Source organism: Dromaius novaehollandiae, chromosome 14 (genome assembly GCF_036370855.1).
Source record: "Dromaius novaehollandiae isolate bDroNov1 chromosome 14, bDroNov1.hap1, whole genome shotgun sequence".
In the NCBI taxonomy this organism is placed as follows: domain Eukaryota; kingdom Metazoa; phylum Chordata; class Aves; order Casuariiformes; family Dromaiidae; genus Dromaius; species Dromaius novaehollandiae.
In genome coordinates this window covers 15786265-15803639 of record NC_088111.1, presented here as the reverse complement: position 1 = coordinate 15803639, position 17375 = coordinate 15786265, and the positions used below count along the sequence as shown (strand labels likewise).

At 37.9% G+C, this 17375-nt stretch overlaps 1 protein-coding gene across 28 annotated transcripts in view; it reads left to right on the top strand.

Annotated features, from left to right (window-relative positions):
* Nucleotides 1-17375, top strand: part of RBFOX1 (RNA binding fox-1 homolog 1) — a 1256643-nt gene that overhangs the window by 1091403 nt on the left and 147865 nt on the right. The window contains exon 1 of one of the 28 annotated variants that reach the window (XM_064520449.1): nt 14326-14479. The exons of 26 other annotated variants lie outside the window; for them this stretch is intronic. In XM_064520449.1, the coding sequence (XP_064376519.1) occupies nt 14447-14479 (33 nt within the window). In that variant the 5' untranslated portion in view covers nt 14326-14446. Of the gene's footprint in view, nt 1-14325; nt 14480-17375 lie in introns of those variants that run through there. One more of the 28 variants, XM_026096462.2, reaches the window with a different exon arrangement.

Sequence of the window (17375 nt, the reverse complement as noted above, 5' to 3'; positions counted from 1 at the left end):
GCAGGCTGCCAGTGAGGAGAGGCTATACAGATTGCTTTGATTCCTGAAGCCAAAATACATTGGTCAGTGGTTTCTTAAAGACAGATACTTGTCCTTGTTACTAGAAAGAATTATGTTATCCTATATTTTGTCTGTACATTGTATTTTGCTGCTTTTTCATATGTAGAAGGTACCCCATGAAGATATTTCGATTGCAGCTTGAAACTTTTGTAATAGCAGAGGCTTTTCTTACTTGCAGTTGAGAGATTCATTGTGGGACTCCACAAGCTTCTGACGATCTGCGTCTGCGATAGACTGTTGAGTCATCACTGCTGTTGCCTCTTGCAGCTGTCTGTACTGTAAGCAGTTCTGAACTGTTCACATCTGACTAGGTTTCCATTTCAGCGTGTAACATAAAATCCAGTTCCCAAAGTGAATTTTTACTGGATTAGTATAGTCATGTCAGTATAGTATGTTTGCTCTGGCAGCAAAGAAGGCCAACATTATCATGGGCTGTATGAACAGAAGCATAGCCAGCAGATTGAGGGAAGTGATTATCTCCCTTCACTTGGCACTTGTTAGAGCAGATCTAGAATAGTGTGTCCCGTTTGGGGCCCTCCAATACAAGAAAGATGTTGAACAACTAAAAGAGGTTCAGCAGAAGGCCCCCAAGGTGGTCATGTACTGGAGCATGTGCCCTGTGAGAAGAGGCTGTGGGAGCTGGGCTTGTTCAGCCTGGAGGAGAGAAGGCTTCAGGGAGACCTAATAGGAGCCTTCCAGTTGCCTACAAGGAGGTTATTAAGAAGATGGAGCCCTGCTCTTCACCGGCGTGTGTGCTGGGTGCGTAAGTGGCAACAGGCATAAACTGAAACACAAGAGGTTCCAACTGGATATGAGGAAAAGCATTTTCCCCCTGAGAACTGTTAGGTGTTGGAGCAGGTTGCCAAGAGAGGTTGTGCATCATTTCCATTCAAAAGAATGGCATCATTACCATCTTCTGCAATTCTTGTGGGTTTTTTAGAACCTGCACAATGGTAGTGGTTGTTTGCCACACTAATTAAATCATGCCAGCCCTTTCATGGTTGATCTTTTTTTTTTTTTAATTGCCATTGCAGAATTTCAGAATTATATTTTTTGTTTCATTTTCCTTCCAGAACAAAGGAAGCTTTGTTTGCACCTGGAAGATCTGTTCAAATCAGCGTACTAGCTGGATTAGGATAGCTGCCCAGGAAGACACTGCAAATATAGAAGAACAGAAGCCTTAGACTTCTTAATCTCATAAAGGCAGCATAATTATACTTTTTATGGCATAGGTAGCATGAAAAGTGTCGCTAAATACTCTGAGCTTCCATAGCCAGATACTGTATTTAACACAGCTGATATGTGTTGTCTAAAACACAATCTAAAACTGGTTTCTTACCATTCAAATTTGCTAATCCAATGTAGCAGCAGAAATGCAAAGCATTAAAATGCGTTGTCTGTACCTCTCAGGTGTCCTATCTCTTGCTTCTCTGTCGCTTCAGGCGTAGAATTGGTTTAGCTACTCCTTTCCGCTTACCATTTCTCACCTCTTCCTTCAGTGAATGGAATGCTCTGACAGCCTTTTGGTTTTTTAGACAAAGTACTGTTTAACCTAAACAGAAGGGAAGAAATATTTTAGAGGATTTTAAAATAACAAGGGGTCATATGTGCACATCTGTATAACCTAAAGTGTTGCCATCCTTTCTGTTGAGATTTTAGGCAGATTTCCATTTCCCAGTCATCACTAATCTCTCAGGTCTTCTATCCAGTATTCATTCTTTCGCAGTCTCTCCCCCATGTGAATGAATGTGCATTTTTAAGCTAGCGAGGACATTCATTTTTCTGAGTTCACAAGTGTAGGTTTTTTTCCTTGTCTCAACTCAGATTTGAAAGTAAATTGGCAATATGTATGGTTCTTGCATTGACTGTTGGCCGAGGGAGGGGCACATCTGAATCATTGTTCCCTCCCTTGCTTGTTTTTCCAGAAGCCTGCTATTAAATTAAGTAGTATCTGGACAGATTGTTGCAGAAATGACTGTGGTGCTTTCAGATGCTACTGCTCTCTAGCTGGAGGCGAACAATCCCATTGTTGAGGCAGCAAAATGTATGGCCAAGGTTCATCTGATTCAGTGAAGAAGTGGGTTGCATATACTGTGCTATTTTTGGTATCCCAAAAAGCTAAGCCAGCTGATAGTGCAGAAGCATGTAAGGAGCTCCCAAAATTCCTCTGAGCTTGCAGATGGTGATATTTTGGGTATTGTCATTTCTGTAGCAGTCATCTGACTGCAAAGTATGTTCATAAAAACAGTACCATCCCAGAATTTAATCTAACATAGTAAGTATATCAGTAACTAGGTCAGACTTACTACACTGTAACCATACTTCTGTTCCAGTGTCCTTGCTTAATTCAGTAGCTTAGAGTTACAAAGTGGTAACAATTTCTGAAAAGCAAAAGCACTGATATGTGAAACCAAAATAATAAATTTAGCAGAGTATTTGCATGGAACATAATTATCTCTCAAAAATGAAATGCAGCCTCGTACAAAGAGTCTGCACGTTTCCTCATTTCTCCCAAATACCTTTGATGCTATGTCATTTACAGCAAAATACAAAAAGTTTGAATTAAATTTGAATACAAAAAGTTTGGATTATATTGAACTTCTAATCCTAGTAAACTATTGTTCGGGCGAAAGGACTTCCTTGTTAGAGCTCAAGCTGTAGGTTTCTGTATTGATCTCATGAATTTCTTGAAAACATCTGTGAGCTCTCTTTTGCTTCCATGATCACCGAGGAAGCATTGTGATTTCTCTGGAGTGGCAGTTCTGTTTGTCACAGATGATCACGTACAATAGGATTTGCTGGGAAGTAGAAGTTTCCTACATTGAAAAAGAGATTAGTCCAAGATGATTACTAAGAATGTTGATATCTCTTCTACCACTGGTTTTCAGAAATTAATTTTAATGATGGTTAACCACGTAAACTGCATTGAGTAAACTGGAAGTATAAAACTCACTAAATACATACTTAGGCAAATTTAGGCAGATATTAATATCCTCACCTAGTTCTGATTATTTTTATGGCAGGTATTTTTTATGTTCCTCAAAACATATGTGAAAGCTAGTTTTCATATACATTCTTTTTCTCCTAGATTGCTATTTAGTAGTATACAGTAGGCAAATGTAGTTGCAAAATGGTTTTGCTAGGGCTATATTAATTGTTCCTTTCAAATTCTGAAATAATCTGTATTTCAAAACTCAGTGGTTTGAAATACTGGTAATTTCTAAATAAAACTTGACTGAGGTTATTCTCTATAAAAAGGACAGAAATTATTTACAGATCTTTCAGCCAAGTAAGAGAATTTGAGGAGCTGCAGGTTATGGTGTCAATATGGACTTGTTTGTATCAGAAAGTTGCAGTGGTTGATGGAAAGCGTACTTTGGTTGAGGTGCTGCAAAGGAATGTTAGAGGCTCTGTGTTTAGTTTTAAACTATTTGTATTTTTTCTCTCTGTAATTTTATTTAAAATACTCCTTCAACGACGGCAACAGGAACTACCATTTAGCTAGGCTAAGTGCATCAGTGCAGGGCTTGCAGTAGCTTGCTGATTTTTTTAACTATTATTTTAATTGAACTGGTGCTGGGTTTTTTGCCCTTTCAGCTTCATAGAATGTAAGATGTTAGCTAGCGAATTCCAGTCCTTCTGAGTAGTGAACTATGCATTGTACTTTTTGTTTTATATATGTAAGAAATTGAGGCAAAATGTATTAAATTGTTTATGCCCAAAAGATTGCAGGTACTAGGATTAAAATTCAGAGTATTTTCACCCTTGCTCCTACTTCTGTGCATAGAGGAATAAAGACTTTTATAATGGGTGCTGCTTATATTGTTTGAATTAATGCAGTATTCTCTGTTTAATTGGAAATATCTTATATTGTAACTTGTTTGCTTCCAAAGTGTGTGAGAGTTCTTCAGTACAGGTTGTTTAACTGGTGTTTGATCTGTGTTGCTAACATGAATTCAAAATAGTAACTTGAAAAAAATCAGTTTATAATCCTTCTTATCAAACAATATTTTTCAAATCAATTTGCCATGCTTAGCTTCAGAGCTCCCACTTGAATTTTGTTCTTAATATGACACAACCTACATATGCTGCACCAGAAATTGAATTTAGAGTGTATTGCCTTTGTTAATTAATGCCAGTAGTCACCGAAGACCTCTTTATTGGAGGATTCAAATCCACTTTTTTCTCCTTTGTCCATTTAAAGTACCTCTCTGCTTTGTGTTTTTTTTGTTTTTTTGTTTTTTGTTTTTTTAATTTCATTGTTGCTCTTTAAAACTGTAGGCAGTGAAAAACTAATAGTGGTATACTTTGAGAATTCATTTTAGGTATTCAACCTGCTTGCTGCTACTTAAAGTCAACCGAAGAGCAGCGAACCCTTTGTTGGTATTTGTACCAGGTGGTTACTATACTTATCACTTCATAAAAACCAACAAATAGGAGGTGCCATAGTTGTGTGAAGTTCTAAAATAACTTTTCATCTCCAAATCCTGGACCAGATGGCTAAAATTGTATCCAGCCTATAGAGAGCAGCTGAAGAACTTCTCTAAATTGTACTGCTAGGGTAGCTTCAGATTTCTGCTCAGAATCATTCAAAATTTTCATATTTCATATTATATACTTATGTATATTTACTGTAGTGTGTGTGCCAAGCGGAACAGCATTTTGCATCTGCTGTACTCAGAATTGTTACAATAGATAAAAAAGGGGAGAATCAGATTTTTACAGCTGGCTGTAGGAGGAGGAAGCAGATAAGATAATAAAGAAGGAGTCTGAGGGAGGCACAGGTAGATTTTCATTTAAAAGGAAAACTAAAACAGAATCTGAGTGAGAAAAGAGGCTTGATAGAACAAACTTAATACATTTATAGAGGTAGACTTCTGCCTTTTAGGCCCCTATTTTGCAGTCTAAATTCTGTCTGTACAAACGTCCTGTGTTTTGCGGTGGATTGAGTCTGCCAAAGTACATGCTAGATAGATAGATCACTGAACAGTTTCAGTAACTAGAATAAAATTCATGTCTCTACTTTTTTGTTGTGTTGCTTTTACTCTATGCAGCCAAAAGCTGAGGCACAATGTTAAGGAAACCTGGCTTGAATGTAGGTGTCAAGATATTCTTAACTTGGACTTATCAGGAGGAATTTGTCTCATTCAGCATGACATGACTGGAGAGAAAGTGAGCAGGCTTTCCGGAGGATAATTGCAGAGGATAAAGCATACCATCCTAACATAGGTACCTAAGATGGATGCTAGTCACACTGTATGGACTATAAAGAGAGTCTAGATGATTAAAGTGACCAAATCTTAGAATAGCTAAAGTTAAATAAGATGATTTTCAATCTTTGGGAAGTTATAAGGAAGTAGGAGTCCTTCTTTTCCTTTAAAATTGGGATGAGGAGATGTATATTGTCTGAAGGATTTTACAGAAATCTCCATTGCAATTGCAAAAACTGTAAGCAGTTTTTAGCTGTCTCCACAATACATTTAATTCATTTCTGATGGAATCAATAGTGATTTTTTTGTTGTTATTCAAATAAGCCATTAGATGTATGTAGAAGAAGCACTTTTCAATAAAAACTTACTACCTTTCTGTGTTGCGTTGCTCAAACACCTTGTTTCTGAAATACAGGCCTTCACATACCTGATTCTACTAAGTATGGCAAAAATCAGTGGGCATTAATGAGCTCATAAATTATTGGGGTTTTGTATGTGCTCTTAACTAGGAGAAAGCAGATGATGTTGCTTTACTCCCAAGAAAATTAGCATCACTGTCATTATACCCATTTCTGCTTCAAGGAGAATGTCTTTCCCCTTACAGAAGCAGACTTCAGAAGAACATAATTGACAGTACACGTTATACTCTCACTGAGTTCACGCATGCTAGGTGTGCATTAAAAAGACAATGGAATAGATTAGTTTGGGGGTATATTGCATATCAAAATTGTTCTATACAGATATCAGAATATTAAATAAAAGGAAAAGGCGTCATAAAACCTCATATAATCCCTCCTGGCATGGGTATATGAGTAGATGTTCAGGTTTTTTTCCTTTAAGTATGCTGATATGATTAAATTTAACTTGACACAAGTGATGTACTATACCATGTGATTGTAATATTTAAAAGAAAAACCACTTTTCTGACTGAATACCTACTAGCTATAAATTTCTGTGTAGCAATATCTAATCTGAATTTCTTTTGCAGCTAGAAGCTGCCTGAATACTAACACATTTGCTGTATTCTCCATCTTACTGGGTGCACACTCAGCAAATACTGACTTGTTTCAATATTAAGATAGCTTATTTTATCTTAAATAACTGTTCTAGTGTAAAAGATAGCCAGCTCATTTCATGTGGATTAAAAGCAATTTTAAAGCTATAACTCTTCTTTCCCAAAATAGTCTATGCAGATGCTTATTTTCACTAATTCTAGGGCTTGGATACTGTTGCTTTTATAAATGCTGCTGCACTGTATAAACACAAATGCTTTTGGATGCTGTTGCTCTAAATTAGCCATATGCTTCTGGTAAATATGCCGAAGTTTTTCTCAATGCTATCTCAGTATTGGAAATATATTTCCTTCCACTACCACTCCTTCCCCTCCACAGAGCCACAGAAACAAACTGTAAGCTGAGGAAAAGATCATTTATGTCCAGTCCTACAATCTGTATTATTTTAAAGTAATGTATTGTTCAAAGCAATGCTTTGTAGCTTACCAGTGTCAGGCACTTCTGGCATGTGACAAGGGCCAGCTTTACAGCAAGATTTCCTACTGTAATTATATGTTGTATATGTTCAGCTTTGTGAAGAGGGGCTAGTCTAATGAATACAGCTCTAGAGAAGATGGGCAGGAAGAAGAGATATACTTCTGCAGATTTCAGAGCAATTTTAGTCACTGTCCCCTACAGATGGGGTAACTAAAATACAGTGATAAATCAACCATTCCTTCCACGGTAAGAGAAGCATTCTAGAGATTTAACAACGTAGAACTTACCAATCAGTATGGTCAATGAAAGTCGTCTTTCCAATGGTACAGAAGCCATTAAAAGATTTTGTTCTCTTTCTTCGTAACTTCAGGTTCATTGTTGTGCTCTATTAATAGATTCGTCTTTATTTTCAGCTAGTTGTGATGTGTGTTTAGAAATACGTTTTGTGTTGCATAGGCAAATTTGATTGCCATTTTCATCTCATCGGTGAGAAGAGCTTTACCTTACTTTAGTATCATGGTTTAATTTGCCAACAGCAAACATTGTTGAAGTAAATAGTTACTTCTTAATGCTATAACAGCATCTTAACATAAACATTAACTGAAGTACACAAATGATCGGAGTGGTAAACAAGCATAGCAAAGTGTAGCAGAGGCAGGAAGCCAATCTCCCTGTTGCTTGTGCCCAATGATATTTTGATAGGCATTTTAATCTTAGAAGTAAATAACATCAGACATGATATTCCATAATTTCATTTCAGTGCCAAAAAATGAATGCTGCCTCACCTGGTATTAAACAAGTTGGCACTGCATGGTAGTTGGTCCTTGCAGCTCGGGTCATCTGTGTTCCACCATAAATAACAGGGAGATGTTAAACAAAAAGGGGAAAGGGACATTGTCTGAAAGTAGTGGTAACAGCTAATTCCTAGATTCTTAACTTTTTTACTTTTTCTGAATAATTTAAAGATAGGAAACAGTAAAATTGTGAATTTCTTATGCTATAAATCTATACTGAACTCTATAGAAATTGCTGCTTAGTTTTAATCAAAAGTTTATAAAAGTGAAGATCACAATTCCCTCCTCTCAGAACTGGTAATTATGATTTATGCATAAATTGAATTCATAAGTATTCTGTCATATTTGGTGAAAATATTGGGGTCATATTTAAAGAAAAATCTGCTTGGCTAAGAGTTACAGGTACAATGCAGAATATTTGGAATTCATACATACATCCAGATGTTCTTGCGTGTGATCTTTGTGAACGCTTGAGAACTTCCAAGGCTGAGATTCCCCATCTTCTCTGGGTAACCTGTTCCAGGGCTGCACTACCCTCCTACAGAGAAAGTTCTTTGTAATGTCCATCATGAACCTCCCATGCCACACCTGGTGGCCTTTTTCCCTTTCTGTATCACCTGGTGCCACAACAAGGAGATTTTGGCTCCATCATCTTTGTTACCGCCCTTCAAATAGAGGAAGCTATTAGATTGCACTTCGCTGGACTAAATAAGCCCCCAGCCTCCCTCAACCTCTACATTCAGGATGTATGCTGTAGGCTGCTGACCATCTTGGTAGTCTCATGAGTTTCTCTGCATCCTTCTTGAACTGGAGGGGGCCAGAAACTACAGTATGCTATGTGCCATACCAAACAGAGTGAGGGCTAACCATTTACCTTGATCTGCTGGCCATGTTTCTCCTAATATAGTGTAGTATGTATTTTGGCTTCTTTGAGATGAGAGCGCACCATTGATTCATAATCAACCTGGTGTCCTCAGGTCCTTTTCAGCAGAGCTGCTGTTCAGCCGGTGGTTTCTAGGCCTGCACACTGATACATGGTTCCGGGAGTTATTTAACCCCCGGTGCAGAGCTTTGCCCTTTTCCCTACTGAACTTCATGAGGATTCTGATTGCCCAGTCCTCAGGTTTATCAAGCTCCCTCTGGATTGAGGCTTCGTAGTTCAGTGTTACCTGCAGTTTTGCTGAGGGCGCACTCTGTGTCATTGCTGGATAGTATGAGTCCCCGTATGGACCCCTAGGGTATTCCACTTACTACCAATCATGAGCAAGACATTAAGCCATTGATCTTAGAGCCTGACAGTCCAGCTAGTTTTCAAACCACCTAACAGTCCAGCTGTTTGAAGAGTTCAGTTCAAAGAGATGTCATGCAAGTTTGCCCTCAAATAACTGCTGCTGCCTTTCAGTCTTCATCTGTGACATTACTGTCACTTTAGCCTTGTCTTACCACAGATCTGAATACCTAAGGCAAGCTGCAATTTGATGTAGTAACCTCAGTGGTGCTTTTGTGAAGCAGCCAAAAGTCTACTCAGCTGTTCAGGGAAACTGCTGTGCTTATTTACAGTCCCAGTTTCTTGGTTCTCTCTGTAATAGTTTTTGTTGTCTGTTTGTGAAACACATCGCTCTTTCTGCCTGGTGATTTTTAGCTAAAAGCCATTTCTTTATACATGAATGTGAGCTAAATAGGTATGCAGGAGTCCGATATGGTTTCTCCAGAACAAATGCCCTAAAAAGATGTATGTGGGTATATATGATGTAGGCTCACTATCTTCTGAATTGAGGTAGGTAACAAAATTGGCAAATACATTGCTATATTTTGTGGTATGTCCATTAGAAAACCAACTTTAAAAAAGCCAGTCCATTTATTATAATCTAGGTGAGGCAGCATCTGTAAAAAAAAAAACTTTGTGTAACTATTAACCTCAGCTAGATTAAATTGACTGATTTAGATGCTTCTAAAAAATGCAGCTGTATCCAGTCCCAGTCTCCTGAGAAATTTAGTCTAATATTTTTTTGAATAAATTTAAATTGAGATATTGAAGTCCACCTAGAGCAAAATCCTAAATGAATTGTTTCAGCCATGTTACAAGAATTTCTCAGATTTCCAGAAATTCCAGTAAGAGCCAAACACTTGCTTAGTTTCCCCTTTTCAGATTCTAATCTTTTGGAATGTTCAATCCTTGATCTATTGGTGGCATTTGGAGAAGTTTTTTGAATTAAGTCCACAAAATCCTTATGCTCATATATAAGTTACAAAGTGGTAATAGTCTCATTGGCATCTAAAAGGGCTATGTAACATGATGCAGACTTATGCCAAGACCAGAAGCAGTCTTGCTACATAAGCATTGTCTTCACCTGGGCTAGTGTATTTGGCTTTTCAGAAGGACTAATGCACCCTCATAAAATAAGTCTAGTAACACATCTCTTCTGCTTCTACTGCTTGAGCTATGAATTACAGTTTTGTCCGTAGTTCTAAAAGATGGCCCAAGATTTCCCAATTTGGATTGCCTCTGAGACCTGCAGGCTACATCGCTTCTGGTTGTGCTGCGTGTTTCTGTCTTGTACAACGTCTCTTGTAGTAGCTCAGAGCTCTGTGTTAGCCAAATTATGAGAACAGGTTGATGTTTTTGCTGTTTCCGGTAAAGGGCCTGTAATTTACCGCTTGGTCTGTGTTGCCTTAAGTATTACAAAGTTAAGACATAAGGTTATTAAGGTATAGCTTCTGAGTTCAAAATCTTTTATGTCAATACAGCTTACTGTATTTCTGCTGCTTTATTCTCTTTCTCATCTTCCATTGCTTGTTTCTGCCCCTGTGCTTCAGTGCATTAACCTCTCACTTATGGTGTCACAATTGCCTATGAACTGATTTGGGAACTGATCCAGCTTTAAAAGCCCCATATGTTCAATCGGTATTGCAGTAAAAAAAAAAAAAAAAAATTGGCTAGTGGAACCACTTCTTAGAAGCTGAACAATAACAAAATGGGCATACTACCTTGACTGCAATTCAGCTTTAGGAGGTGGCAGTGATTTTCAATAAAATTTCAGCAGAAAAAATTGCAGACGAAATTAGAAAGCTTACATACCACTAGTAGTTATTGTTGGTTTAGAGGTGATGTAGAAAGCAGAAGAAAATTCTACTTTCTATGGAGACCCAGTCGTTCTTTTTTCACATGGTGGAAATTGGTGACTAAATGCGACAATAATTAAGACATGTCATAGTTCACAACATTAATTTGCACTGTTTGTGGAACAGTTCTAGTCTCGCATGCACTATAGTGGATGCTATGTTCATAGCCCTTTGGTTGTGGATTAAACAGATGTAAATATATATATTTTAGACAGCTTTCCAAATCCATCTTCAAGATTTGGGATATGATTCTTTGAGAGAAAGCAGATTAGAAGTTGTAACTAGTCCCTTCCTTGTCAATAAATGCCTTTATGAGTAAAGCCATTAAATAAGATAAAAGTATAAAAGCAGTTATGAAGATATTCTGCTGTTGTTGAAATCCCATCGAATCACAGAATAATGTAGGTTGGAAGGGAACTTTGGAGGTCTTCTAGTCCTAACCTCCTTTTCAAATGGGGGTACTGTGCAGTCAGATCAGGTTGCTCAGGGCCTTGTCCAACTGCATTTTGACAGTCTCCAAGATTCCACAGTCTCTCTAAGCAGACTGTTTCTGTACTTTTAGCTACCCTCATAATGAATTTCTTTTCTTTATAGCCAGTCAGAATTTCCCTTGCTGCAACTTTGCACCATTGCCTCTTGTTCTGTCACTCTGCACCTCTGAGAAAGACCTGGTTCCATCTTCTCTGTAACCATCCATTAGGTTGGAGAAGATGCAGTTAATCTGTCTGTTAGCCCTCTCTTCTCCAGGCTAAGCTAAACCAGCTCCCTCAGCCTCTCCCCATATACTATGTGCTCCAGCCCTCTACCCATCTCAGCAGTCCTCCACTGGACTCCGTCCAGTCCATCAGTATATCTCCTGTCCCGGGAGCTCCAGACTGAATGCAGCATTCCACATACTGTCTCACAAGTGCTGTGTAGAGAGGAGTAATCTCTTTCCTCAACCCTCTGGCCAGCCTCTTGCTATTAGAGGCCACTATGCAGTTAGCCTTTATTGCCTCAAACGCAGACTGCTGATTTCATATTAGCTTCGTGTCCACCAGCACTCCTGCAGATCCTTTTCTGCAGAGCTGCTCCCTAGCCAGTCAGTCCATAGCCTGTACCAATACATGGGGTTGTTCTGTCCCAAGAGCACGACTTTGCAATTTGCCTTTGTTGAACTTCATGAACATCATGTCAGCCCGTTGCTCAAAAGTGTGAGACCTGGTATTGACCCCTCAGGGATGGCAGTCATGGCCCATTGCCAGTTAGACTTCTGAACGTTGATTACTACTCTCTTTAAAGCCTAGCAGTCCAGGCAGTTTTTATCTACCTCAGATTTTTACAGTCCAATTCATATTTTCCCTATTTCGGCATGAGGACGCTGCGTCATCCTCAGTGTTCTCCAGTCAAGGTGTGAAATAAGACTGAGGTACAGTTTCCTGCATTGACCTGTGGGAAAGGGCAAGCTCTTTTTATATCTTCTTTTGAAATGTACTAAGAATTGATTCTCATTGTGGAAATGACGCTTAGATAATGAAGCTTAGATACACCTACTGAAAACTCCAGATTCCTCCGCTACATGTCTTTTTTTGCCTTTTTTCTTCAAATTTCTGAAAATGAGGAAAAGTGAGGATAGAGGAGCTGGCGAGGAAAGCCTCCTAGCTAATTTTTTTCTGACAGTATTGATTGATTGAACAGAAAGTTGAGCTGTAATTTAAAGGACCTGCATAAAATAGCTAGGGGTCAGAGAGAGAGAAAGCGGAGTATGGTCAAGAAATTTAAGTAGAAGAAAGAAAGATTTAGGTGGTAGTGGGAGAGAAAGTGAAGAACAATTGATGTGACAGTATCATGTCTGTTTGGGCCACTGAAAATGGCAAAAGCAAGAACTGTGATGTAGGTAGAGAAAAGGTAGTGTATATAAATCATACCATCATAAGGGCAGTAGAAAGTTTCAGCAGTAATATTTGGAAAGAGGAAGGGTGCCAGAGGGAACTCTGTCTTCATATTTATCTGTAAATCTATAATCCCATGTGGTCTTGAATACAGGCAGGGATCCAGAGTAGGATTTAATCTTTGGCAAGTTGTTTGCCTTCACCTGTAGAATGTGAGTAATAGTATTTAACCTTCTCTCTTCCCACGGTGTTGTGATACTTAATTAGTTAAAGTCTGTCTGTCCCATACATTGACACAAAACAGACATTTTATTTTCAGATGAGTAGCAAGAACACAGACTTTTACTGGAACACAATATGTTATATATGAAGAAGATCATAAGAAAATGTTTCTCTGTGATGGGAGTAAAGAGATGCTACTGTTGATGCTCTTGAGGTAGTGAAGAAAATCTCTTTTGCTTGCTATTACTGCCTTTTCTCCTACACTCTGTGGAAAATGTATTTTCCATTATCATTCTTACTTTTAAGAATACCCTTCCTTTGAAAGGATGTTGTCTTTTAAATGAAATCTGAATCTGTCTCTGTACTGAAACGTCCCAAAAAAAAAAAAAAAAAGTGTGACTGGAGAATTCATTTTGTATGATTGCAGAAGCAAATGATGTGAGTCGAGTGGCCCGGTCAGATAATTAAGCTACAACAGAGAAAGCTTGCAGAATCAGTCAGTTGTGATTATTGGTCCAGTGTGGTTGGATGCCTGATTCCTTCTGAAAAATCTGAAGTGGCTGTTTTTATTATCATTAATTGCAAAGTGCCAGCAGCAAATCTGTAAGAATTACACTGCCACTTTAAAGAAATCCAGTGTATTTCAGTTGGAATATGAATGTAATGATGAATTGATGACTGTTTATCCGCTGTCCTATTCACCCTGTAGAATTAGACATTTGTAAAGAATAATTCCCCTGGTATGAGTCTGTCTTGTTTCTGAATTCTTGTACTTGTCCGCGACAGGGTGCCAATAAAGGTGTATTCTTTGGCACTCTCTGTATCTTTGCAGCTTTCTTCTTTATTATGTAATTTAATTAGAAATTAAATCATTTTTAAACTACCTCTGGAATATCTAGCTAAGGTCTTTTAAGTGAAGTTGTGAAGCATTAACTTGTTTAAAGTGCCTCACAGAACTGAACTTTGGAAGCATTTGCGAAATATTTCCCCTGGTAAGCAAGTGGGTTATCATGAAATGAAACAAAAAATGAAACAGTATTTCAGTTGTAAGGAAGGATAAAGTACATTTAATCTAAATCAGGCTACTGCAGTATATGTGGTTTACTTAGGGAGTTCAGCAGCTTTAAAATAGAAGTCGTCTTGCTATTAAATTTACCACATGTATGAAGAATTAATCACATAGAAATACATACATGTTACTGTATGTTGGAGCTGTCGAGAAGTCAAAGCACTGGAAGTTCAGGGGCTTTTATGACTTTGAAAACAGAGTCTTAATTTTAAAATGGAAATGTTCAGCTTGCAGCAACTTACATAGTAGCATTTCTAATGTTTTCTAAACAGCTATTAATGTAGTCAAGCTGTGTTTTTTCTTCTTCTGTGTGTAATCATCTGCTCAGTGGTGCACTCCATAACTAGTAGCAGGAGACAGAGGAGTGGCCTGCTGTGATTGATGGGGCGAGGCCCAGCAAGCTGAAAGAGTCCCATCTGGATTAGGTTTTGGGAGCAGTCAGATGTTGAGAGGGAGGTCAGTAAGCCTTGCATTAGCTCCCCCTCCTTCAACACCCCTATCATCCACACTCATACACACGTTACAGAGCTCACACGCCCTCATCCATAATTGATGCCTGCTTTGGGCAGATGCTGTATGGCCTGGGACTAGAGCAGCTGCTAAGTTTATGGAGGATAAAGGGAGCAGGATGGTACAGCAGGTATTTTCACTTTTATTTTCACTTGAAACTCTGACTTTAGTCAAGCCAGGGCATTTCTTATATGCAGCTGCACCACTCTGTGCAAGACTCTTCTAATACATGTTTTGTTGCTTAAGTCATTCTGAAAGAAGGCGAACTACAGCGGTGATTATGTGTCTCTGCTGTGCTTGATGTATCTAACTGAACCATTCTTATAACCAGCAGGTTTACAGAGTAATGTTGCATTTTTCTTCTTTGTTTCCATGCCCTGAGGATATGATGCAGTTTGGCTCATTTAACTACAGTATGAGAGGCTTTCTCTAAATGTGAAATATCTCTTGCCAAAGAAACAAAACACACCAAACTGAAATAGAGTAAAACAAACAATAAACTGTTAGACTTTAAAATGCAGGCAGACAGAAAGGTTTTCATTGAATAAATACAGTTTTATGCTGCAAATGTGTTTTTAAAAAGGAACACTGTGTAAGTAATATTTTCTGTACTGTCTTTTGTGTACAAACATAACAAGCTTGCTTTATTACATTTTGACACTTTTCATGCATTTTTTAATTATGAAATCCTTTCAGAACAGAAGATGCTGAAAAGGCATGTTGAGATGTGAGATACTAGGAGCATTTTTAAATCCTAAGCTTTTCCTCAAATGGAATAATATATATGGAATAGGAACGACTTCACTTACCTATGTTGTCAGAACACTCTCTTGTTTTGTTCTGTAGAGTTCAACATTTAAGCAGAAAGCAATAAAGTTGATTTTATACACTGCCACGTAAAGCATACTTTTCAGTTGAAATGTGGTTTTCATTAAATCTCAGGCCAAAACATTTAGCAGAGCCTGACTGTCTGCCATCCTTTGTTCTTCTTTCGGTTGCCAACAACTACTTTATTAAAAACCACGCACAAAAGTGAGCATTAAGGGGTCGTTTAAACTTAAAGTAAAGCTACTTGGAATGGAGTCTGAAATGACATCTGTGTAGTCTCTCATGCCTACGTTGTATCAAACAGTGTCTGTGTACTGTCAGCCGCGGTTTTGAGATTACTCTAGTACCTGAGTTCGTAGGCTAGTTCAGGCTCAATGTTTCCTGTTGCTTTCAGGGCCATTTCATATTCTCAACTTACTGCCTTAGATCTATTATTTCTTTTTTTTTCATTTTACTTTGCTTTATTTTAAAGGGCACAACAATGTATCATTTTAGATGACCATACCTAAGGAATATCTGGTTTATTAAGAACCATTAAGAGGTAGCTGAGTTTTGCGTAGTCCGGAGTTTCCGTCAACCACAAGTATATACAAATAGCTATTAGGTTAAACTGGCTTGTTCTTAATGTAAATTCATATTTTAAACTTTTGGTGCGATACACATCTCAGTAGTAAACATGTTTATCCATAGATGCTTTTATACTCTATTGTAATGCTGCATCTATTGAGTTCACTGTGAATAAAAATTCAAATTAATTTTAAACCTAAAGAAGGCTACAGTAGTGTGCTGCTTTTAAGAGAAGAATAGCTCAGGCTTATTGTTATTGTCGTTTTAAACTTCCAGCCTACAATAGAGTATTCAAGTATAATACCTTTAGGTTTATTTTTTTCTTTCTTTCCTTTTTTCTAACAGACAATTTAATGAATGCATAATGCCTGGGCTGATAACCTTGCATGCCAGTTTCCTACTCTAAGTATGTTGTTTTTTATGGCAAGGCTGTAAACCTTTGAAGATGTAGAAGCTATATAAAAATGCTGATCCTTCATTGTTTGTTTATTTACAACTGGGGCCCTTTAATAAGAGATCCAGCCCTCGCCTTAACAAGTCTAATCAGTGAGGTAGAAGAGTCTTGGCAGTGCGAAGGTGCAGAAATTTCCAGCACAGTGTGCCGTTTTATGATAATTCTAAAAAGTGAAGCATTTCAAGTTACTGGTAAGAAATCATATAACAGCTCAATGTTCTTAATTAAATATTAGCTGTAATTAGCACTAAGTGTGAATGCTTTGAATATTAATTAGGATCTCCTGGAACTGCTGTCAATGTTAATGAGAAACAGTGGGGGTCTCAGCGACATCTGTTTTAGAACTCAAGGTAGTATGAAACCCTTTAGATGAAATGCACCTGGACATTGGCTCTTGGTCCCTTCGTTGCCATTATTGTTCTTTTTTAACATCTGCTGAATCTAATGCCATGTTTAGCATCTGACACGGAGGAATAGCTTACAGACCAGCAGTAACCAGCTACTGTGTTTCAAAGCCAGCACCGTGAGAATGATCACATAGGCAGAACTTCAAGTTGCTGTTGTTCAAGTTGCTCCTTGAAGTCCGTCTTAAAACAATCAATGTAAAAAAGTTAAGGCTCACACTCTTCTCCCCCCAAAAGTTTTCAAAGTACTCCTTTAAAATCTAATAAATCTCTCAGGTGGAATCCATTCATTGCTGCTTGTTATTTCATCTAAAGTTGGGTTTTTTTTTTAGTAGTGAGGAAATAGTAAGTACAAAGAAAAAGAAAGGGACCTTACAATTTTAGCGCAAGAAGGTGTAGGTATACTCTTACTAAATTGAAATTGCAAGGATTTTTAACCTCTATTGAAACTTAAATCACGGCACGTTTCGGTGCAACAATAACTGTAAAAATATTATAGATATATACAAATGAAACTTCTTGACTTAACCCTGTGAAGAAAATCATAGCAGGTAAATGCCACTGTTTTCATTTTAAACATGCTGGAAGGAGGCAATGTAAACTACTTGCTGAGGGCCATACACTGAAATGGCAGCAAAGATGATATTAAAATGAGGGAGGTTTAGTTTCCTACTATAATGCTTAATTTTCTGGAGCACAGTGCCTTTTCAAAGGAAAATGTAATTTTCCCTTCTAATTCTGCCATGTTCCCAAGGCTTGTTCCTGTGCTGTGA